General features: G+C 39.2%; 1 protein-coding gene across 17 annotated transcripts in view; it reads right to left on the bottom strand.

Annotated features, from left to right (window-relative positions):
* The window catches only part of Phf21a (PHD finger protein 21A), a 192,192-nt gene that overhangs the window by 6,616 nt on the left and 162,327 nt on the right, over window positions 1-23,249 (bottom strand). For 13 of the 17 annotated variants that reach the window (XM_071616265.1, XM_071616262.1, XM_071616271.1 and 10 more), the window contains 6 exons: window positions 15,127-15,225; window positions 11,005-11,056; window positions 10,161-10,240; window positions 9,649-9,709; window positions 6,973-7,136; window positions 635-790 (listed from right to left, as the gene is read on the bottom strand). In XM_071616265.1, the coding sequence (XP_071472366.1) occupies window positions 635-790; window positions 6,973-7,136; window positions 9,649-9,709; window positions 10,161-10,240; window positions 11,005-11,056; window positions 15,127-15,225 (612 nt within the window). Of the gene's footprint in view, window positions 1-634; window positions 791-6,972; window positions 7,137-7,207; window positions 7,231-9,648; window positions 9,710-10,160; window positions 10,241-11,004; window positions 11,057-15,126; window positions 15,226-23,249 lie in introns of all 17 variants that reach the window. The other 4 variants (XM_071616273.1, XM_071616274.1, XM_071616276.1 and 1 more) reach the window with 1 other exon arrangement.

Genomic DNA, 23,249 nt, shown 5'->3' with positions numbered 1-23,249 from the left:
TTCTAGATCTGATGTGGGCTGCCTTTTTCAATTTTATACATCCCTCAAAGACATCTTGACTAAGGACATTAAATATTGGTTCCAAGTACTCAAGTATAATCTAGACCCTGTGTAGAAGATTATCAGAGGGTTACAAAGGCAGAGAGGGTGGCTCCTCTATGCTGCAAACAGTGGGACAAGAGCCAAGAGTAAAGCTAGAACCTCCCAAATCAGGGTTTTCAGAAGAACTGAGCAGAATCCTGATGCATTCTGGGCTTGTTTATTATTTATAACTTCCTTACTACCAAAAGACTCAAGATGGCTTATAATAAATTTTTTTTTAAATAAAGACATAAAGATGCCTGAGAAAATGAGACCAGGAAGAAAACAAGGGAAGGAAGAGACTAGGTCAGTTACTAGTATGTGTGCCTGTGAAGTCTGCAATAACAAGACAGCACTTTACAGTGAGTTCTCTAAGGCTGATGACAACAGAGTTTAGGATGGAGAACCTCTGAGGAAATGAGGTGTCTCCTGAGCGCTGTGCCATGAAATGGGGAGGAGTAACCAGCAGAAAGAAGAGAACCCTGTTCCTAGGATTAGAGGGGAAAGGCATTCCCGATGGCACCGTCCTCTCCCCTTGGCCCTGAACTGTTACCTGGTCCTGACATCTTGGACAGATCCACATGCCCTTGGGAATTGTTTTCAGAGGTGGGTCTAAGCAGTCCAGGTGATACACACGGGAACATGTGTCGCACATCAGCAACTGGCCACTTTTTCTGCAAACACTGCAAAAATCCTCATGGATATCACCCTATGAAATTGAGAGGAAAGGTAAGAAAAAGGACAAAAAAGGTAAATTTTTCATGTTAACATGTACTCTCTGGATGCATATCAATGTCTTAGGACAAGGTGTTGACACAGCACAGTGCCTGCCCCTCCAACACTTTAGTGCTTAAGAAAAGTCGGAACTGCCAATGGTATAAGTCTGCAACCGCTCCACATGGCTGAGGTTCCCTAGGTGGGGACAGTATTCTCAATTTTAGAAATTAGAGTTTACAGGAAGTTCTGTAGTTGGCTAGGCCAAAATTGTAAGTGACAGCTCAGCATTGAGTCCAGGAACCCACAAGTCAGAAATTTTACAGGCACTGAAATCCAATCACCAAAGTGTCTCACAATATGATACAAACAATCTCAATTACCTACCATTTTGGCAAGAAGGATTGGGAAAGAGACAAGAAATTTTTACTGAACTCCTAGATTATTCAGGAGGAGAATATAGTAAAAGTCCAAATGGGAAAAGACTGAGTCATGAGTAAATTAAACTCATCAGCTTCCTAATATGAAGAATTTAAGAAGCGAAAGCAATGATTGACCACATTCTCAATCAATCTCTCTCTCTCTCTCTTTCTCTCCCTCCCTCCCTCCCTCCCTCCCTCCGGTACTGGAGTGCTTTACCACTGAACTATATACCCAAACCTTTTCATTTTTTATCCTGAGACAGGATTTTGCCAAGTTGCTGAGGCTGGCCTTGAACTTGCAATCCTCCTCCCTTAGCCTCCTGAGTAGCTGCAATTATAGGTGTGCACCACAGTGACCAGCTTGACCCTGCTCCCTTAAAAGCCAGTATTTTGCATTCGCTATTCAATGGACCATTCTATTGTGGGAGTCTTTATTCCTCCCTATAAAATACTTCACCAGATGGAAAAAGACAAGCAGCCCTAGTCCTCTCTGGCCCTTCATTGTGACAGTTTTAGTACTCAGGAGAGTCTGCTGGAGCCCGATGAACAGAAGGCACCATCAGAAAAGCAGCAGATCTATTTAAAATTTGAAGAGGAGAACACGGGGAGAGAAAAAGAGAGTTCTTAAAGAGGTGTTCTTCAGCAAGCCAATGCTCAGCCTGTTCTCTGGACAGGATTAATGCTACTGATAATTGGAATGCCAGGGAATGGAAAACTGAAGGGCCAAGGCAGAGGTTACTCAGCAAGTTAGTACCGCTTTAAGATTTCTTGGCTATTCTGCTAAGGCATAAATACAGAACTTCTGTACAGGAAGCAATGATACAGAGAACAATGCCTAGTCCCTCCTTTTATGATCTAACCTGTCCATCACCACACCATCGAAGGAATGCATCTTCACGGACCTACCATTTAGGACACTTTCTCTGTAATTCACTAGGGTTATCTGGTAGCCCAGGAAAACGTTATAATATATACCACAGTGTAGTCAGATTTTATTCTTTCTTAATAAGAAAAAGGTTACCTCTGGGCAGTAAGAAAGATACTCAGTACCTGTGCAAAAATATTATATGAGGCGTGCAGCCTGAGTTTAAGTGTGACCCTGGGAAGGTCACTGTGGGTCTCCAAGCTGAGCTTGGCCATCACCATGCTGAACATTGTCAGTTGTTGTACCCATTTGAAGAGAGCCCTGGCTCTCTCTTGCATTGACATTTAAACACTTTTCCCATTTTACTCTGGGCCCCCACAGAAGCTGCACCCATGGGTTAACCATGATTTTCTTCCTTCATTTCTAATATCAGGCCGAGGGGTGTTTTTCTCCTCTGGAAAGTTCATTTTTCTTGACCTTTGGCCCCAGTTGTAAGTCTGCATCTTTATGAAATCCATAACAAATGTATGCAGAATGAGGTGGTGCACTCTTGTAATCCCAGCGACTAGGGAGGCTAGACAGGAGAATTCCAAGTTTGGGGTCACTTCAGGCAATTTATTGGGACCCTGTCTTAAAATAAATTTAAAAAGGGTTAGGGATGTAGCTCAGTGTTAGTGTGCTTGCCTAGCATGTGTGAGGCTCTGGAGAGAGTCACTCAAAAGTTTTTAAAAAGACTGTTTTATATGAACCATAGATAAAATTATCAGTGGTGAAGTGAGATAAACTGGACATCCTACTCAGGGGGACTTGTTAGGGAAATGGAGTTCTGCCCACTCTTCTTTGCTCCTGAGTAAGGAGAATACCACAAAGTAGAAGGCAGAGAGTACAGAAAATAAAAGTTTCTTTCAAGCTTCTAAAGAAAGATAATTTCCTATCTTATTTACATATCCTAAAGCAGTAGTTCTTTATATTTTTGGTGTCAGGATTCCTTTATACTCTAAAATCACTGAGAACCCCAGAGAGCTTTAGGTTATGTGAATTATATTTACTGATATTTTTGTACTAGAAGCTTTAAAATGTTTAACTTTGAAATAATTTCAGAATCACAGAAAGTTAGAAAAACAATATATTGAAAAATTCAAAAGCTCAAGAATTCACAAGTATGTACTCTATTAGCTGTTACATCATACATTGTACAGTATCTGTAAAACTTCACTGTGCAGGACTGAGAAAATAAGAGAAGAAATGGCAAGTGTTGTTTCAGTAGCATAAAGAAAATAAGTTTTTGGTTTCATAAGCCCCTGAAAGAGGGACCCTAGACAACACTTTGAGAACTGCTATCCAGTATAAATGAATGTAAATGCCAAGGCACTAAAACAACACAGAGTAAGTTCTTCGCCTGAAGAGAGTGGTGAAGTCCCAGGAAGGCACTGTCCTGGGGTCAAAAGGCTCAGCTTTGGTGACTGATCAAATTTACCATAACCAAAAAGCAGGCTGAAAGACAACTGACTCACGATTCTTTGCTGGGAACTGAGGACATGTTTTCAGGAAACATGCTGTCTCTATCAACTTCATTGAGTGCTAAAAAATTTTATAATTATGTCAACATATCTTCCTTTTCATAAAATGATGATAGCAGCAACAAGGTACATCCTGAGGATTAGTGTCTGGCTGGGTCTTGTATTACTAAGTCCTTCTAGATGGTTATTGATCCCCAGGAAATGCTTGCCTCTCAACCATTATTGTTTAATTAATGTTGTTGAGGCTCACGCTACCCAGCAGCAAACACACAGAACCCTGTGTGTTGATTTTGATCACTGCTGCTGTGGGGATACTGTAAAAGCAGAAGTCAATTATCTTTTTTTTTTTTTAATCTATTCCACTGGGTTTAACTTAGGAAGTAGTGAACATATTTAGTGGTTTTAGAAAAGCTTTATTTTACTTTTAGATTTCTGAAAAGAACAATGTTTGCATTTTAAGATGAAACCTGGCAGAAGGTTTTTAGTTTGTGATTTGACCTAAGTGTATCCTTTGGGTCTAGTCTCTCAAAGAAAACCATGAATATTCTAAACCAAACAACCCAATCTAGCATTTGTGCACCAACCCAGAGGGAAGGCTACACAAAGAAGCCAACGAGCTGGTGGTCCCTTTGGCAGTACTTTGAGGAAGAGCTGGGATAAACTTTGGTGCCAGAAAATGCGGTTTCTGGCAGGGACTCTTGGTACTCATTAATAGGACGGTTAGAAAATCTGTATCAATTACTAATGCCGATAGTGCTGCATGAAATGCTCAGCCTTATGCAGGGAAGGGAATGTGTCAGAAAACAGAACTCCCTAAGTCCCCAGTTCTCCAAGGACAACACTTAGTTTGTCAATCCTGGAATTTTAACTCAGAATGTTTCACATACTACTCTCTTGGAGAGGGGTGTGCCATTAGTAAGTTCTGAAACCTTCATGTCCAAAGAACATGTTGAACGTGGTCAACAACAGTCTGTAATTTACAAAAGTACTGTACACATACAAAATTAAATTCTTGGCTTTTCTCCTTAAACCTGTTCCTCTCATCATCTTCAGTAAATGGTAGCTCCAGCCTTCTAGTTGGATGCATCTTGACTATTCCGTTTTGCTCACACCCCACATTCAATCCTGCTGGCTCTTCAGCACCTCTGCAGACTTGGTCACCTTTCTCCATCTCTACATACACCATGCTACCAGGCCAAGCCACCACCATCATCTCTCTCCTAGAGGACTGCAAGGGCCACCTAACTGGTCTTCCTATTCCAACTCATTCTCCCCAGAGTCCCTTCTCCTTATCTTTTTTTTTTTCAAGTTCTTTTTTTTTTCCTTCTCCTTATCTTAAGACATAACACTCCTTCTAACAATCAAAGCTAATTTTACAAATACCTTAAAAAACAGTAAATGTAGGCAAGAACCATCAAAGGATGCTAAAGTCATTGGGAACAGTTTGTTGGTTACCTGGATGTTTACTATTTATATAGACTCAAGGCTATTTCCACCAGAAGGAAAAGGGACATTTACAAGTAAAAAATTTAATAAAACTATCTCAGGCGAGGAAAGTTAACATCACCAATAACAGGACAGGTTGACAATATGTGCCTCCATTGTGATGCACTGAGAAGGACCCATCATCACTTAGTCTTCCTGAAAAAATGTATACCTTCAATCTATAAAGGGATTAGATTATCCAAATGGAGAAACACTCTACATAGCAACTGGCATATCTTTCAAAAAATTCTGATGTTAATGAAAGACAAAGAAAGACTAAAAACCTGTCAGAATCAAGGAGACTGAGGAGATAATACCCTTTCTATAAATGAAAGGAATAATGTTGGATTGGACCCTGGAGCAAAAAAAAAAGGTATGAAGGCAATTATTGGGACATTTAGAGAAATCTGAATATGAAATATATATGTACACTAAAGTTTTCATCGATGTTAAATTCCTTTAATTTGATAAATACATCATGGCCACGTAACAGACCACCTTTGTTCTTAGGAGATATTCACTGAAATATATCTTTTGAGGTGAAGACAGTCTGTCACTTCTAGACCAGCTCAGCAAAAACAGTATGAGAGAGAGAGAGAGAGAGAGAGAGAGAGAGAGAGAGAGAGAGAGAAATAAATGTGGCAAAATGTTAACAATCGGTGGTGAATCTATGTGAATGGTATATATTTTGCTCCTTGTACCATTATTGCAGATTTTCTGTAGATATAAGATTTTTCAAAATCAAAACACATATATGGGCTGGGGCTAGGGCTCAGTGGTAGAGCACTTCCCTACCATGTGTGAGATACTGGGTTTGATTCTCAGCACCACATATAAATAAAATAATAATAATAATAAAGGTCCATCAACAACCAAAAATATTAAAAATATATATATGGTAATTGAAAAATTACATCGTGCCTCTACTTAAGCCCTCCAATGGGCTCCCATCTTACTTAGATAACGGGTCTCACAGCCCGCTGCTCTGGCTCTCTTGCTCTGCTCCTAATGTCCTTCATGGTAGTCTTTCAATATGCCACTCACAGACCTCCTCAGGGATTTTGCACTGTTGCTTGCTGGGCATGGAATGGCCTTCCCCAGTTCTCCCATGGATCCCTTCTTCACATCCTGTCAGAGAGGCTTTGCTCACTACTCTTTGTAAGACAGTAACTTCCTGCCATTACGCCAATACCTCCATCTGTTCCATTTTTCCTGGCACACCTATTTCTACCTGACAGATCATGTATTTGTCTTCTTGCCATCTACTTCTTTCCTTGGCACATGAACTCCTTGACGAGGTAGATGGGTTTGCTCCTTACTGTGTCCCCAGCCTCAAGAACAGTGTTTGCTGGACAGTTAAGTATCTGTTGAGTGAATTCACTGCTTTATAAATGCTCATTTAAAACGTCAGAATGCTAGTTCATGCTCCAGAAGTTCTTGGTAAAGAGCCACTAAGTGTCCGACACTTTTTCAGGAATCTGTTTCTGGATAACTCGCCACTTGTGGAATTGTGCTCAAAGCAGGAAACAAGGGCTGCTAGGGGGACATGTTTTATTCATGTTCCCTACCCTGAACACACTGATAGAAACCTGTCTAGTTCTTAACTAGATGAACTGATTCTTCCACCCTGCCCTTTTCTGAGCAGATCAAATCCAGACTCTGAAAACCCTGAGTCCCTGCATGCTATGTTAACCTGAATCTCAAGGACACGGAAAGCCTGGGACCCCAGAAGCAAGGTGCCTGATATGACATGCAGGGTATCCTGCAGGGTGTTCTGCTGTTCCAGGGGTAGTCAAGAAGCTGCAAGTGGCAAGGAGACAACACAGGACAATGGTTTTCCCATGTGAGCTCTCAAAAAGAGAGTGCGATTCCCCAAGTTACTTACGTCTGTGGAGGTGGGGCTGGGCAGGGACACAGGCTGCACAGGTGCAGGGAAAGTGAATGTGGTCTCTGTCTTTTCACTTTCAGGGGAGTCGGGATGACTGGATGGGGGGGATGTTGGGGTAAGGGCTCCAAACCCCAGCACTGCATTGTATTTTGGAGGACGACCTATATACCAAGAGAAGGGAACAAAAGGGGAAACGGGGAGGGAAAGAGAAGGGGAAAACGATCTTACATACCTTTGGCCAGTGTTCCTCATTGGCTAGCATGGAAAAGGAAGTGAGGTAGCGACAGAAGGTTAATACAACAGTCCCAAAGGAAGGAAGAGAAGCAAAGACTTAAACGTCATTAGAAACAACTACAAGAACCCCAAAGGGAAGGAAAAGAGGGCCTGGGAGAGTAACAGGAGGTGCTGGCTTATGGAAGAAGACCTCATCCTGGGCAGAATATGGTGACATTCCTAGACTCACTGTTTGAGATCTCTAGTGCAGAAACCAAGATGTCCAATGGGAGCCAAGGCAAGGAATGGGGTTTTATTTTGCATGCTTTTTGCATATTGTTCTTTAAGGTTTCTCTGCAATTATCGTTCTTACAATAATAGTAATGGTTCTAAAGTTCCCACAAACAGACTTATTTAGCATTTTTACTTTTCTATTTCTTTCCTGTCTACATTTTGGTTGTTTTACTGCTGGTGAAGGTGGAGAAGGAAAGACAAAGCAAGGAGACAAAATTCGAAAATAGTTGTATTTTCACCCCTTGCTGTTAGAACTATCCAGAGAGAGGTTCTGGGAGCATCTGGAACCTACAAGTAACAAGAGGCTTTGGGCTTAACGGTGAATTTAGGCATTCATGGATCTCTCCCCAACAGATTGAGACTATCTCCTTGGTTATGTCACAAACATTCTGGTGATCTACACATCTAAGAAATGGGGCTGTTCTAAAGTCCCATAAAAGACCATCACCAGCACTCTTAAAGAACTGATTTGAGGCAGAGCACTTTGAATTAAACCTTATACTACAAGGCATCTATGAAGGAGCACTAGGGGTGCAGGAAGTCTACTGAAGCCACTCTCATCTTACCACATATCAAAGTCAGGGCCCTTGGTCTTCTAAGAGCCAGGACCATAGCTTCTAAGCTGTGAGTGATCATAAGCCCAGCACACCAAAGAGGGAAAAACCCAAAAAACAAAAACCAGCCAGAGAGGCCCAGAACTGCTTATCAGCACTGGTGAACAGTGCATGTGGAATCATGACTTTACCCCCAGTTACAGATTATACTAGCATTGTGCAAAGAGTCACGATTCTGTCAGACATTATACCAATATTCCCTGTGCTACACTGGCAATGTCCACAGTCCAGACACAGATCTGCCAGTCTGTCTTTTCTAGGGTACTTAGGAGAGGAAGTGAAGATGCATGCTCTTTGTTTACCCATGGAAGGCACATCCTATGTATTATGAATATAGGCTTTTATCCTCTGACCTTGGCAAGAGGTGCCAAGGTCTTTCTGGCTCATTTAATTCCTATACTCTAAGCAGATACTGCCCACCAGCAGACCAATTAACTGTGACCTCTGGCAGGGGAGGGGAGTTCTTTCTGAGAACTGTGTCAGAGGTCACTAAAAAAATAGTTGAACACAAAACAACAAAAAATAACTTACTAGCATTGGTTACTATGGCCAGGAATCAATCTAAAGTGCAGCGACTTAGGATTTCCCACCTAAATATTTTAGTAACTTGAAGGACAGGACTGATAAAATATTGGAATGGGTCACTAAGGGTCAGTATCTCTCTTCTGGAGGAGGAGGAAGTAACGCTATAGTTGTAGTCCTTCTTAAGGCAGAAAAAGGGTCGAGATGACCTCCTCAGCTTCCTAGAGCTTGTGTGTCAGTGTGTGCACACGCAAAAATTAGTATGCTAGGCCACTCTCTCTGCAACCTTTCTAGCCTGGAACTATAATTCAGGGGTACATTACCATGTGGAGAAAGGGACCTTGGGATGTATTACTGACATCAAAGAACAATTTCAGTACCTTGTTTATGAGCTCAGACGTGAGCTATTAAGACCTATTTAGACCTGCACAGTAAGAGCTATTGCCGCTGCTATTTTTCTGCCCTATGACTAAGGTAGAACACTCATGGGGGTCTGAAAGGTGGGAACAGAGTTCCTCAGGAGTTTCTGCTTTAGGGAGTCTGTTTTGATAGTGGCTTTTTCTTCTTTAAGTGGAGATACCTCTTTTTAAAGATTCTATGTTCTCTCCTTCCTGGAAAGTCTGTAGTTCACGTTCTAGCCTTACTGGAAGCAGGGTGACTGAGACACTCACTATGAAGAACACCTTGGCAACAGTAGGGCTCTGCTCTTCTTAATGATGCTCAACGCTCCCTTTCACATGGTGTTCTGTTCACTGCTATTCCTGGGCAGCCTGTAGGCTTGGGGCAGAAATGCTGCATTAAGCCATTCACCTGAGTCAGCTTTGCCAGACCCAGAAAAGTCAGCTTTTGATTCCGCACATATAACTCTGAAAAGAAATCTCATTCTCTGTTCCTCCTGTTCTCAGAGAACCACAACAAACTATTTTCAAGGGACAGAGGGGTCAGGTTCTAGGAGGGAGAAGGGAGGGAAAAGAAACACAACACAGAAAGCAAAAGCAACAGCAAGATGGAGACTGAAAAATGCACTCACCTCTCTTCCGGGTCCCAGGATGCATTGTGCTGTTTAGGTATGTGACTGCACTCTTCTTACGCTTTGGGAATTGAAGAAGGAAAGGTGACTGGCTGAGCAGCCTGGTTATTACTGAAGACATGCATACATGCCTGTCACACGCTAACTAGTTAGCACCAATCATCCCCAAAATCTCAGTGTAATGGGTTTTATTATGAGAACTTGGTCCTCAGAAAATATGCCAGAGTTCGGCTTCTGTTTCAGATGATAGTTGTGGTAAAGAAAGGACAAATTAAAATTTTCAGGCAGGTTTGTATTTGCTCAAAATTAGGTGGGGGGGGAACCCCTAAGGGGGAAGCAGTGAATAATAAAAATGAAATAATGTGATGAGCCAGAGTAAAACCATCATTTCACTGAGATGGCCAAGTACAAGGTGCTGCTTGCTCTTAAGCAGGTTTTCAGATGGGAGGTGCTGAACAAGTCCCAAATAAAACTGGAACTTTAAGGAAAAGGCCAAAGCAGGGCAGGAGTACCTCTGGTTCAAAGACTGCTCCACTGTATACTGGATTTGCTGTTGTTCTTCTTTTTCGCTCTTGCCTCTTGCTTTGGATTTCTTGGGAAAAGAAAAGGCTTGGATTAGAAGACAGGTATGGGAAATCTAAAAAACTGAACTTGGTTGTTTATCTATTGGTTTTTCCTGTAACAAATCAAGAATGGGGCGAGTCTCCATTTCACTAGAGCCCCCACAGAGGCAAGCCCACTATTAGAAGCAAACATGTAGGATCACCTGCTCTCCTCTCTCAGAAAGCAAGACTGCACTGTCCCACATCATGGCTCTGGGACTGGGAGCCCACAGTATACCACACTTAACAAATAAACTGTCCTGATTTATTTTTAGACTGCTGTGCACATAGGTCTGGATGAGCTTTTTCCATAAACTTATACTGAGAAACCAAAATTCACCATTCTTTAATCAATCATTCTTGAATCAAATAACCAAGACAGGCATAGCTTTGTAAGGCTTTAAGATTCTGATAACACAAAGTAATTGGAAAATACAGACAAGGACTTGTTAGAAGAACACTTGCTACTTTACTGTCAAAATGAAAGTGCATCCCCCACACTGATCAGAAGTCACCTAATTTAGGCAGCTTGGGGAGGTTTCCCAGGACCACAGTGTGGATGACGCTAGGAAGGGGAGGCCCTAAACATTAGATGGAGGGGAGGCAATGTTTTCTCTAAAGGAAATGAAGTCCATATGGTTGAATCATATTCTACTTGTGTTCTAATTTTCTATCCTAGGAATTCAAACACCACTTTCAGGGACAAAGCTGTGGGCCAGAAAGAAGGCAGTGCCAAGAATATCTTTTCTCTTACCTTCTAGATGGTCATGTGTTACCAACCCTAGAGACACCATGAAGGCAAGTTTCTGTGCCAGAGAAACAAAAGAAGAATATACTTCAGTCTGGGTTCTCACAAAGCCAACTGCTGGTTCCTAGTTAAGACACCAGGGAAAGCCCACTGGGCTGGTTGCTTGATGGAGGCTGGGTTCAGAGGAACCAAGAGCAAACATCTGCCACTCCGGGAAGCACTGGAGCCACTCTAGAGGCATTCTGGTCTAACAGGCCAAAAAGGAAGGAGAGGGGTCTACATCTTCCACTTGCTCAATGTCACAAATCTGCATCTTGAGTAATCCAAGTTTTTGTCAGAAAAATATTCTTAAAAGGAAGAGAATTTTATATTCAAAAACACACAAAGAATTTAAAGAGTATTCCATAAAACAGGCTCCAAATTTCAAGTACTTCACTTGTCAGGATTAGTTGGGGTTTTTAACATTTTTTACTGCCACTAATTAGACAATGCTACCACAAAGCTAAAATGATTTTCAAGAATTACAGCAGTTTCTGCTTTATACTGTTATTTATTTATTCATTTACTTATTTTGATGTCCTGGTACTCTGGGACTAAACCCAGGGGCACTTAACCACTAAGCCACATCTCCAGCCCTTTTTAAAATATATTTTATTTTGAGACAGGGTTGCCAAGTTGCTTAGGCCTACTAAGTTGCTGAGACTGGCGCTGAACTCATGATCTTCCTGTCTCAGCCTCCTGAGCTGCTGGAATCACAGGCATGTGCCACCTGGCTGATACTAAAATTTTTAAATCAAACATAGATCTAAAAATCATGGAGCAATTTCTCTCTGAAGACCACTATATTAGGGCTCCAACAGAAACAAGGATGATTAGACTACTAATCTGACTGCAGGTTCCTAGGGAAAGGCCAGTGGGCTGGTTGCTTGAAGGAGGCTGGGTTCAGAGGAATCAGGAGCCACAAAAACGGAATGTTAAGACACTTCAAGCTATAGAAAGCAACAGATTTATTTAAAAAAATGTAGTTATAGATAAACAGTATACCTTTATTTTGTTTTTTTAAATATCTTTATTTTATTTATTTATTTTTATGTGGTGCTGATTATCAAACCCAGGGCCTCACACATGCTAGGTGAGTGTTCCATCACTGAGCCACAGCCACAGCCCCTTATTTATTTATTTTTATGTGGTGCTAAGGATTAAACCCAGGGCCTCAATGTGTTAGGCAAGTGCTCTGCCACTGAGATACAGCTCCAGCTCCAATAGATTGATTTTTATTCTTCTCTTTGGTTGTTTGTGGTCTGAAAAGTATGACTTTAAAAACCACTACATGTGTTTTCTGAATATATCAAATAATACATCATCAATTTTTTTCTCTGATGAAAAAAGAACATCATTAATTGTTAGCAGACAAGCTCCTATAGAGTTTTTTTTTTTTTTTTTTTTTTTAAGTTGCAGATGGACACAATGCCTTTATTTATTTATTTTAATGTGATATTGAGGACCGAACTCAGTGCCTTACACATGCTAGGCAAGTGCTCTACCACTGAGTCACAACCTCAGCCCCTCCTATAGAATTATTAATACGATGGTTTGGTCTTTGAATATCTTGACCTCTTCTTCTCAGCTTTAAATATTATGATACTTTGTCTGAAGTGAGAGGTTCAAACTATTCAAGATGCATTCCTTGAGAACAGAGGAATGTGTTTACAGGTATCTTTAGAGTCCTGAAAAAAATGTTCTAATTTTACTTCCCACTTCAAAATCTTTGGTGGACACCTATTCCCTCCACAGCTGGAAAGGAGCAGTAGTCCTAAACTCACAGCCCATTTCCTATGCTGCACATTTGAAATGGCATTCATTTTGTGGTTGCCAATAACCACATTCCTAATTTATACTATTTCTTTAAAATAAAATCAAGATTAGAGGGCTGTCAGTTGAGGCCAGGTATGGTGGTGCACACCTGTAATCCCAGCAGCTTGGGAGACTGAGGCAGGAGGACTTCAGTTTCGAAGCCAGCCTCAGCTACTTAGTGAGGCCCTAAGCAACTTTGAGACCCTGTCTCAAAATAAAAAATAAAAAGGGCTGGGGGAGGAGGCTCAATGGCAAGGCAGCCTGGGTTCAATCCCTGGCACACACACACACACACAAAAAAAAGGCTGTCTCAGTTGGGTGGTAATACACAATCTGTAATCCCTGCTACTTAGGAGACTGAGGCAGGAGGATCACGAGTTTGAGGCCAGCCATGCCAACTTAATGAGATCCTGTCTCAAAAAATAATAAGGGATGGGGATGTAGCCAGGTGATAAGGCAGTTGCCTACTATATACGAGGCCCTGGCTTTGATCCCCTGTATCACATAAAACCAAAAAAGATTAGAAGGCTGTCCACCAACATTCTTTGCTAATAAACCAGTGTTTAGATTGACATTCAGATGCATCTTTTTAATCTTGGGCTACTCACATCCAGCTCCTCTTTGCCAGTCTAGGTCAAGTTCACAAAATAATTATTAAATGAAAACAATCTCCTGTCTTGTGGAATAGTGTTTCAGTGATAGAACAAAAAGATTTCAAGAACTTTTGCCAAATGCACACCCACACATGTAACCACATACATATTATATAGTATGTATATCAAGAGCTCATCTACTTTCTTTATGGCAGTGATTCTGTCCAACTAAGTGAAATATCTGCTACTATACAGATGGCATCTGATTGCTCACACTATGTGCCACTGACCTGAGATATTCTTTAGTTTTTTTTTTTGGTAAGGAAATTCTGCCAACAGTTTATTTTTCCTCCACCAAGCACAAAAACCTGTCATTAATTTTTTTTTCTTCCTGTGGTGCTGGGGATTGAACCCAGGGCCTTACTCATGCGAGGCAAATACTGTACCAACTGAGCGATATCCATAGCCCCTTGTCACTAATTTTGTGGATGATTTTATAAATTTCTCAGCAATTTGTGTAACTAGTACTTTTCTGTGGCTTAAATTTTGGTCCTCTCTTTCTTTCTTTTTCCTTTTCAGTACTGGGGATCAAACCTAGGACTTCATGCAAACTATGCAATTATTCTATCACTGAGCTACACCCAACCTTGTTCCTTTCTTCAAAGATGAAATTAAAAATTCATTCATATCATATCATAAAGAATTACATTTGGTGCTTATTTTAGAAAAACCTGGGCTAGTTCAATAAATCATTGATATGTGTGTGTGTGTGTGTGAGAGAGAGAGAGAGAGACATGAAGTTTTGATGGCTTCATGCCACTATTTGACATAGTTACATTATGAAAAATGCATGGAGGATAAGAGGGAGATGGATTACAAGTCTAATAAAATCTAACAGAGATTCATCATATTACCTGTCTGCATTTTTCTTTTATAGTTGATTATACAAAAGCATTAAAGTAAGATATTCTCTTGTCTGAGGACACACAAATTCACATTCTGTATTTGTATCGGGGTCTTATTTGCTATTTATATTTGTAATTCTCTCCTAAGTTTATATAGATGTTTCATCTTTTCTTTTATGCTTCAATGAACTATTTTTACACTACCAATTCATTTAGGATTTGGGGTTTTAATGCAATAAAAAAGTAATACAAAACGCACATTTAACAACTGTAATCGATAATGTAAACAGACATAAGCTGAGTGAACTGGACATTTATAAATGCCTGAGACAAACAGAATATAATAATAATTTGGAATATAACAGTATAGCTGTAACGTGTATTTGAATATCACCATTTCAAAACTTTTCCTTTGAAATAGCAAAATACTTAAGTGCCAGTGCATAGATCCTTAGGGCCATACTCAAATATGCCCCAAATGTTATTTAATTCTTTCTGATACAATATGAATGAATGTTTATGCCCTAAATGTGGGTGCAACTAAATACAAAAAAAGAGACTACTCAAATTAAAGCCTCAGATAGACCCAGCACAATAATATTGGATAATTTCAACACATTTCCCTCACCAACCAGACTCGGAAATAATATTGTTGGATAAAAGAAAATATAAGAGAAAGATCGCTGAGTGATTCAGAAAGCAGGTATCCCTCCTGCCTCATGTGGGAATGAACTACACATCAGAGGCTGAGCCACACTTCAGAAAGATGGACCTACCTGAGGGTTCTCTTCCCGTTTTGGTTTGGGTGCAGCAGGTGGGGTGATGGTACGGCTCTCTGTTTGTTTTTCATCTGTTTCTGTGTGGGATTTAACTGTCTAGGAGAGAAAAATTCAATGTAAATTCAGAATTCACTTTTTTAAATTAAAAGAATGAAATAAAAATAGTAATTTAACTGTTAAAGGCAGCTGAAGAAAAGAACATGCTCAAATCTAGAACATTATTAGTAGAGGAGTTCACAGCATAGATTTCACTGGGGGTAAAACGTAAAGACCCAGCTGAAGATTAATCAGACTGTACAACTAGAATAAATAAGAATCTATAAATAAAGTAATTTAAATTATACAAAAAGAAATATCCAAAGTAAAATTCCCATGTATGAAATGAAGTGCTGCTCTGATGTCAATGTACTATAGGATGTGGAGGTAGCTTCCCAGAAGCAAGTCCACTGTCATTATATATGGGTCAAGCTCTAGACCACAGCATGCTCAAGAGCTGAGGGTCAGAAACAATCTGCATAAATGCTCTTCTTCAGAATAATTCCAATCATAATCTGAGAGATTGAAGAACTACCTTTACTTGGGATATTTAAAACCTGCCTATATTATCCATTAGGGGAGAGAGGAAATTGCTAAAGGGCCACCTTGCAAGGGCTGAAGTCCAGAATACTCCCAACTCCCTCTAGAGACATCCACTTAAACATCAGAAACACCAGTTGCATGACTATCTTTTAACACAAATGGTAGTAACCTACTGGCAGACTGAGACTGTATTACTATTCTTCCCACAACCTAATGGATAATTAATTTTATGAGTTCTGTAAATACTCAAATTATTTTAGAATAGTAGATATAAAACTGTAAATAAAAACCTAATTTAGTTTTTCAAAATTGAAAAAAACTGCACAAAATGGTCTTTTTGTATGTAACTACGAGTAATTAAATTAGGATCAAATTATCTCATTATTGATTGGCAGGAGTCAAAGACTTCAATCCTACAAAAACAACATCAAAAGTTTTCAAAAATCATAATAAACATCTTTCTATAATAACACTGAGTGCAAATGGTGTCAACTCTCCAATTAAAAGACAGACTGGCAGAACAGATTTAAAAACAAGACCCATCTTGCTAGAGATTCATCTTACAGGCAAAGACAGCTACAGGCTGAAAGTGAAAGGGTGGAAATTGATATACCATGTGAATGGAGCCTGAAAACAAGCAGGAGTAGCTGCTCTCATATCTGACGAAGCAGACTTCAAAGCAAAATTAATCAGAAGAGACAAAATCATTTCACACTGATAAAGGGAATAATCCAACAAGAAAATATGATGATAATAAATATTTATGCCTCATAATTAAGAGATACTACTTGAATTAAAGCCTCAGAGACATCCCATTATAATAAAACTGGATGATTTCTCCCTCACCATTGGTGAGGTCATCCAGACATAAACTCAGGAAGACTCTTTGGACCTGAAAAATATAAATCAAATGGATTTAAGAGACATCTACAAAATATTTCATCCAACAAAGCTGAATACACATTCTTCTCAGCTACACATGGAGTCTTTTCCAAAATGGGCCACATTTTAGGCCACACACACACACACACAAAAAAAAAAAAAAAAAAAAAAAAAAAACTCTTAGCAAATACAAAACAACAACCACCATGAAAACCCTGATACAATTCCTTGCATCTTATCAAATCATAATGGAATGAAACTAAAAATCAGTACCAAAAAGCCCCACAGAACTATAAAAACACATGGAGATTAAATAATACACTTTTAAATGATGAACAGATGGATGGAAGAAATTAGGGGAGGAATTTAAAAGTTCTTAAGACCCAAAGGAGAATAATGATACAACATATGGAAACCTATGGAACACTATGAAGGCAGTTCTAAGAAGAAAGTTTATAGCTATGAGTGTCTACATAAGAAAACCAAAAAGATTCCAAATAATCAACCTAATGATACATAATAAACATAAACAAATGAATTCCAAAACTAGTAGAAGGAAGGAAATAATTAAAATCAGAGTCAAATCAATGAAATTGAGAATACAAAAAGAATACAAGGGGGCTGGGGGTATAGCTCAGTTGACAGAGTGCTTGCCTAGCATGCACAAGGCTCTGGGTTGAATCCCCAGCACCACCAGGGGGAAAAAAGTACAAAGGATCAGTGAAATGAATAGTTGGGTTTTTTGAAAACATAAAACAAGATGAAGGGCTGGGGTTGTGGCTCAGATGTAGAGTGCTCGCCTAGCACAGGTGAGGCCCTGTGTTTGATCCTCAGCACCACAGAAAAATAAATAAATAAAAGTATTGACAACTACAACTAAAAAATAAATATAAAAACAAAAACAAGACCATAAGCCCTTAGCCAAACCAATCAAAAGAAAAATAGAGAAGAATCAAATTAATAAAATATAGATAAAAGAAATTACCACAAACATCACAGGAATCAAGTGAGTAGATCATTAGGAATTATTTTGAGCACTTACACTCCCATAAATTGGAAAACCTAGAAGAAATACGTACATTTCTAGATACATCTGACCTGCCAAAACTGAATCAAGAGAACACAGAAGACCTAAACAGCCCAATAACTAGCAATGAGAAAGAAGCAGTAATAAAAACAAAACAACGAAGTACACGACTAGAAGGATTCTCAGCTGAATTCTACCAGACCTTTAAAAAAGAATTAATGCCAATGCTCCTCAAATTATTCCGTGAAATATAGAGGAACGAACACTTTCAAATTCATTCTTGTGAAGCCAGTATCACACTCGTACCCAAACCAGATAATGACACATCAAGGAAAGACCAATACCCCTGATGCAAATATCCTTACTAAAATATTAACAAACTGAATTCAACAAAATATTAAAAAGATTGTACATCATTACCAAGTTATTTTTATCCTAGAGATGCAAGAATGGTTTAACATATGCAAATCAATAAATGTAAATTCATCATAAATAGAATCAAAGACAAAAACCACTTAGTCATCTCAATAAATGCAGAGAAAGCCTTTGACAAAATTCAATACCCATTTATTTATTTATTTATTTTTTAAAATTTTAATATTTATTTATTCTTTTTTAGTTTTCGGCAGACACAACATCTTTGTTTGTATGTGATGCTGAGGATCGAACCCGGGCCGCATGCATGCCAGGCGAGCGCGCTACCGCTTGAGCCACATCCCCAGCCCCAACAATACCCATTTATGATAAAAAAAAAACACTGAAGAAACTAGTGACAGAAGAACCCTACCTCAACATCATAAAGGTGTAAAAGAAAAACCCAAAGCCCAAAGCCAACCTCATAGTAAATGGGGACAAACTGAAAACATTTCCTTTAAAATCTGCAACAAGACAGGATGTCCATTCTCACCACTTTTATTTAATACAGTGCTTTTAGGCAAAAAAAGAAAATAAAAGGGATAAAAATAGAAAAGGAAGAAGTCAAATTAAAACTATGGATGATATGCCTCTATACTTAGAAGATCCAAAAAGCTAATAAATTCAGTCAAGTAGCAGGTTACAAAATCAACACATAAAAATCAATAGCTCTCTTATATACTGCTGGGCTGAAGTAGTGGCTCATGGTAGAGCACTTGTCTAGCATGTGTAAGGCACTGGGTTTGATTCTCAGCATCACATATAAATAAATAAATAAACAAACAAATAAATAAAGGTCCATTGACAACTATAAATCAGGAAAGCAATCCCATGATTCTCAGCACTACATATAAATAAATAAATAAATATCCATTGACAACTAGAAATCAGGAAAGCAATCCCATTCACAAATAGCCACAAAAGCAAAACAAAAAACATAAGAATAAATCTACTCAAGGAGTTAAAGAACCTCTACAGTGAAAACTATAGAACACTAAAGGAAGAAATTTAAAAAGACACAAGATGGGAAGACCTCCCATGTTAGTGGATTAGCAGAATTAATATTGTTAGAATGGCCATAGTACCAGAAGCAATACAGATTCAGTGCAATCCCTATCACAATACCAACAACATTCTTCACAGAACTAGAAAAAACAGACCTAAAATTCATTTGGAAGAATAAAAGATCCCAAATAGCCAAAGCAATTATAATTTTTGGCTTAGAAGCCAAAAAAGCATTGCCGGAAGCACCATTAATACCTAATTTCAAATTATACTGCTGAGCTATAGTAACAAAAACTGCATGTACTGGCATAAAAACAGACACACATAGATCAATGGTAGAGAATAGAAGGCACAGAGACAAACCCACACACCTAGTCATCTGATACTTGACAAAGATGCCAAAAACATACACTGGAGAAGATGGCCTTTTTAATAGATGATATAATGCACCAATAAAAAATGTGGGGAAAAAAGATTCTTAAAAATCATAATGCTGTGAAATATTTTACTAGATCTGAAAAACTAGCATAATCACAAAAATCTTTCACTTTCTTTCTTGGCCACTTCCATATTTTCTTTCTGCTTTCCATATTATAGTACATCAGGAAAGTGTAAGCAATCAATACTGCAGCAAGTGCTCCTGTGGGGCATAAATGCCGCCGTGTGTGTGTGTGTGTGTGTGTGTGTGTGTGTGTGTGTGGTCAGAGTCCTGCAGTACGTCTCCCTTTGTACCATAAGCTACTTGAGTGGGGGCTATTCTGTACACCCCTTGTTTTGCACCCTTTGTGCTTAGTGCAGGAATACAAAAAGAGTTGATTGTTCTTCTGAGTCAAGAATGTAACCTACCAGGAGCATCATTCAAGTCTTTCTTCTCTCTCTCTCTCCCCCGCCTCTGAGTTTAACCAAAAAGGACACCTTTCCTCCATAAAATAAACCTCCTAAGGGAAAGTAGTTTATAATGACATTTTAAGGTCTAAGTTTATTTTCATGGTTCTTTGAATGTGGAAGGACAAAAGTATGAGGGAGGAGAGAGAAAAGGTTCATTGTAAAGGTTCACTGCTCCATCCCAAGGCTGTGTTAAGTAGCTTCCCGGTGGGCTGGGGATGTGGCTCAAGCGGTAGCGCGCTCGCCTGGCATGCGTGCGGCCCGGGTTCGATCCTCAGCACCACATACAAACAAAGATGTTGTGTCCGCCGAAAACTAAAAAATAAATATTAAAATTCATTCTCTCTCTCCCTCTTAGGAAAAAAAAAAAAAAAAAGTAGCTTCCGTAGCTTCCTGGAGCCCTGTTCTTCTACTTCTAAGGCTGAGTAAAGCACTTGGTGGCAATGCCTTCCCCTCTGGGGAAGGAGATTCCGTTCCTCTCCACTAAGGAATTACCCATGGCTCAAGTGTCTCTCTCTCTCTCTCTTATGTACTAAGATATATTATCTGAGTGTTAGATTTAAAAATGCCAAATAAAAATAAAACAATCAAAACATCATGGAGGGGGACTGTCTTTCTCTCAAGGATCTCTTGCTCTGGGGGAAGCCATGAGCTGTCATGTTGTGAGCAGCCCTATGGTGAGGCCCAGGAAATGAGGAGCTGAGCCCTCTTGCCCACAGCCAGTGAAGAGTAGCCCAGAATTATGCGAACGAGCTAGCTCAGAAGTAAACTACCCAGCTTTGGTTAAGCCTTGAGATGACTGCCTGGCCAACTACTCTGACTACAATCTTGTAAGGGACCTTGAGCCAGAACCACCCAACGAAGCTGCAGATGAGAAGGCAGCAGGGTAACATACTTAAAGTGCTGAGAAAAAAAATTAATCAATCAGCCAGGAATTCTGCATTTATAAAACTATTCTTCAAAAATGAAGGAGAAATGAAGATATTCCCAGACAGACAAAAGCGGAGGATGTTTGATTCTAGTATATCTGAAAAGAAATGTTAAGGGGAGTCCTTCAAGATGAAATGAAAGACATTACACAGTAACTCAAATCCTCAAGAAGAAATAAGAACTCCATTAAAGGTAACTATATAGGTAAATATAAAATCAGTATTCTGTAGTTTTGATTTGTAACTTCTCATTTTGTTTCCTAAATGACTTAAAAGACAAATGCATAAAACAATAATTATAATTCTTTATTAGCAGGCACACAATGTATAAAGATAAAACTTGTGACAAAAACAAAATACAGAGGGCCAGTTTGCATAGGAATAGAGTTTTGTATATTACTGAAACTAAGCTGGGATCAGTTCAAATTAGAGTGTAAAAAACTTATGAATGTTAACTGAAATCCCCATGGTAACCACTAAAAAAAAAAAACCAATTAAAATATATATAGAAAAGGAAATGAGGAAAGTATTAAAATGATACACGAGAAAAAAAAATCAAACACAAAAGAAGGCAGCATTGGAGGAACAAAAAAAGCAAAAGATGTATAGAAAACAAAGAGCAAAATGGTACAAGTCCTTTCTTACATTTTAAATGTAGCTGGATTCAACACACACCACTAGAAGACAGAAAGTGGCAAAATGGATAAAATAAATAATCTAACAATGTGTTGCCTGATACTCATTTTAGAGTGAAAGATACAGAAAGATTAAAAGTGAAAGGATGGAAGAGAGTTTATGCTGGGTGCAGTACAGCTCAGGAGGCTGAGACAAGAGGATTGCAAGTTCAAAGCCAGCCTCAGAAATTTAGCAAGGCCCGAAGCGACTAAGTGAGATCCTGTCTTTAAATAAAATACAAAATAGGGGACTGGGGCTGGGGCTCAGTGGCAGAGCACTTGCCTAGCATGTGTGAAGCACTGGGTTTAATCCTCAGCACCGCATTAAAAAAATAAATAAATAAATAAAGGCATGCTGTCCATATACCAGTATAAAATTTTTTTAAAAAAATTACAAAATAGGGCTGGGTGATGTAGCTCAGTGGTCGAGTGTCCCTGAGTTCAATGTCCAGTACCCCCAGCCAAAGAGAATTCATGCAAATAGCAGGCCAAAGGGTGCAGGAATGTATCCCACCATTATACAAAATTCACCGGAAGTTAAAATTCGTTACAAGAGACATAGAAGACCATTATATATGAACAAAGGTATCTGTCTGAACACACACACACACACACACACACACTATGCACTCAACAACAGAGTCCCAAAACATATGAATCAAATACTTAGAACTGAGAAACAGATCACTCCACAGTAGCTGGAGATTTCAATACCCCACTTTAATAATAGATATAACATGTAGACAAAATACTAATAAAGGACATAAAGGACTTGAACAACACCCCAAACCAGTTACATCTCACAGACATATAAAGAACACTCTACTCAACAAGAGTATACGTACACATTTTCTCAAGTGTATATGGAACATAATCCAAGACAGACCACATTTCAAGCTATAAAACAAATAAAAACATTAAAAAGACTGAAGTCATATACCTTCTTGGACAAAATGGAAAAAAGCTAGAAATTAGTACCATAAGGAAAACTCATAGTATGTGGAAACAACACTTTTTTTTTTTTTAACAGTACTGGAAATTGAACCCAGAGACACTTTACCACTGAGCCACATCCCCAGACATTTTTTTTGGGGGGGGTAGGGCAGGGGAATACTGGGGATTGAACTCAGGGGCATTCACACTGAGCCACATCCCCAGCCCTATTTTGCATTTTATTTAGAGACAGGTCTCACTGAGTTGCTTAAGGCCCTGCTGAATTGCTGAGGTTGGTTTTGAACTCAGGATCCTCCTGCCTCAGCCTCCTGAGCCGCTGGGATTACAGGCATGCACCACTGGGCCCGGCCTCCCCAGACATTTTTATTTTTCATTTTGAGTCAGGATCTCACTGGCCTCAAACTTGAAATCCTCCTGCCTCAAACTGCTGAGTAGCTAGGATTGTAGGCATATGCTACCATACATGATTTAAACAACACACTCTTAAACTAAAGGGTCAAAGAAGAAATCACTAAGAAAATCAGAAAATACTTTTGAGATGAATAAGAACAAAAATATATCAAAACCTACTTGAGGGGCTGGGGTTGTGGCTAAGTGGTAGAGTACTCGCCTAGCACGTGCGAGGTGCTGGGTTCGATCCTCAGCACCACATAAAAATAAATTAATAAAAAAACTTACATGATGCAATGAAAGCAAGGGAAAGAGGAAAATTTATAGCAATTTTAAGTTTATTAATGAAGAGAGACCTCAAACCAATAACCTAACCATACT

This window comes from Marmota flaviventris, chromosome 9 (genome assembly GCF_047511675.1).
Source record: "Marmota flaviventris isolate mMarFla1 chromosome 9, mMarFla1.hap1, whole genome shotgun sequence".
NCBI lineage: Eukaryota > Metazoa > Chordata > Mammalia > Rodentia > Sciuridae > Marmota > Marmota flaviventris.
Note: the sequence above shows the minus strand (reverse complement) of the source record. Positions and strands in the feature narration are given on the sequence as shown.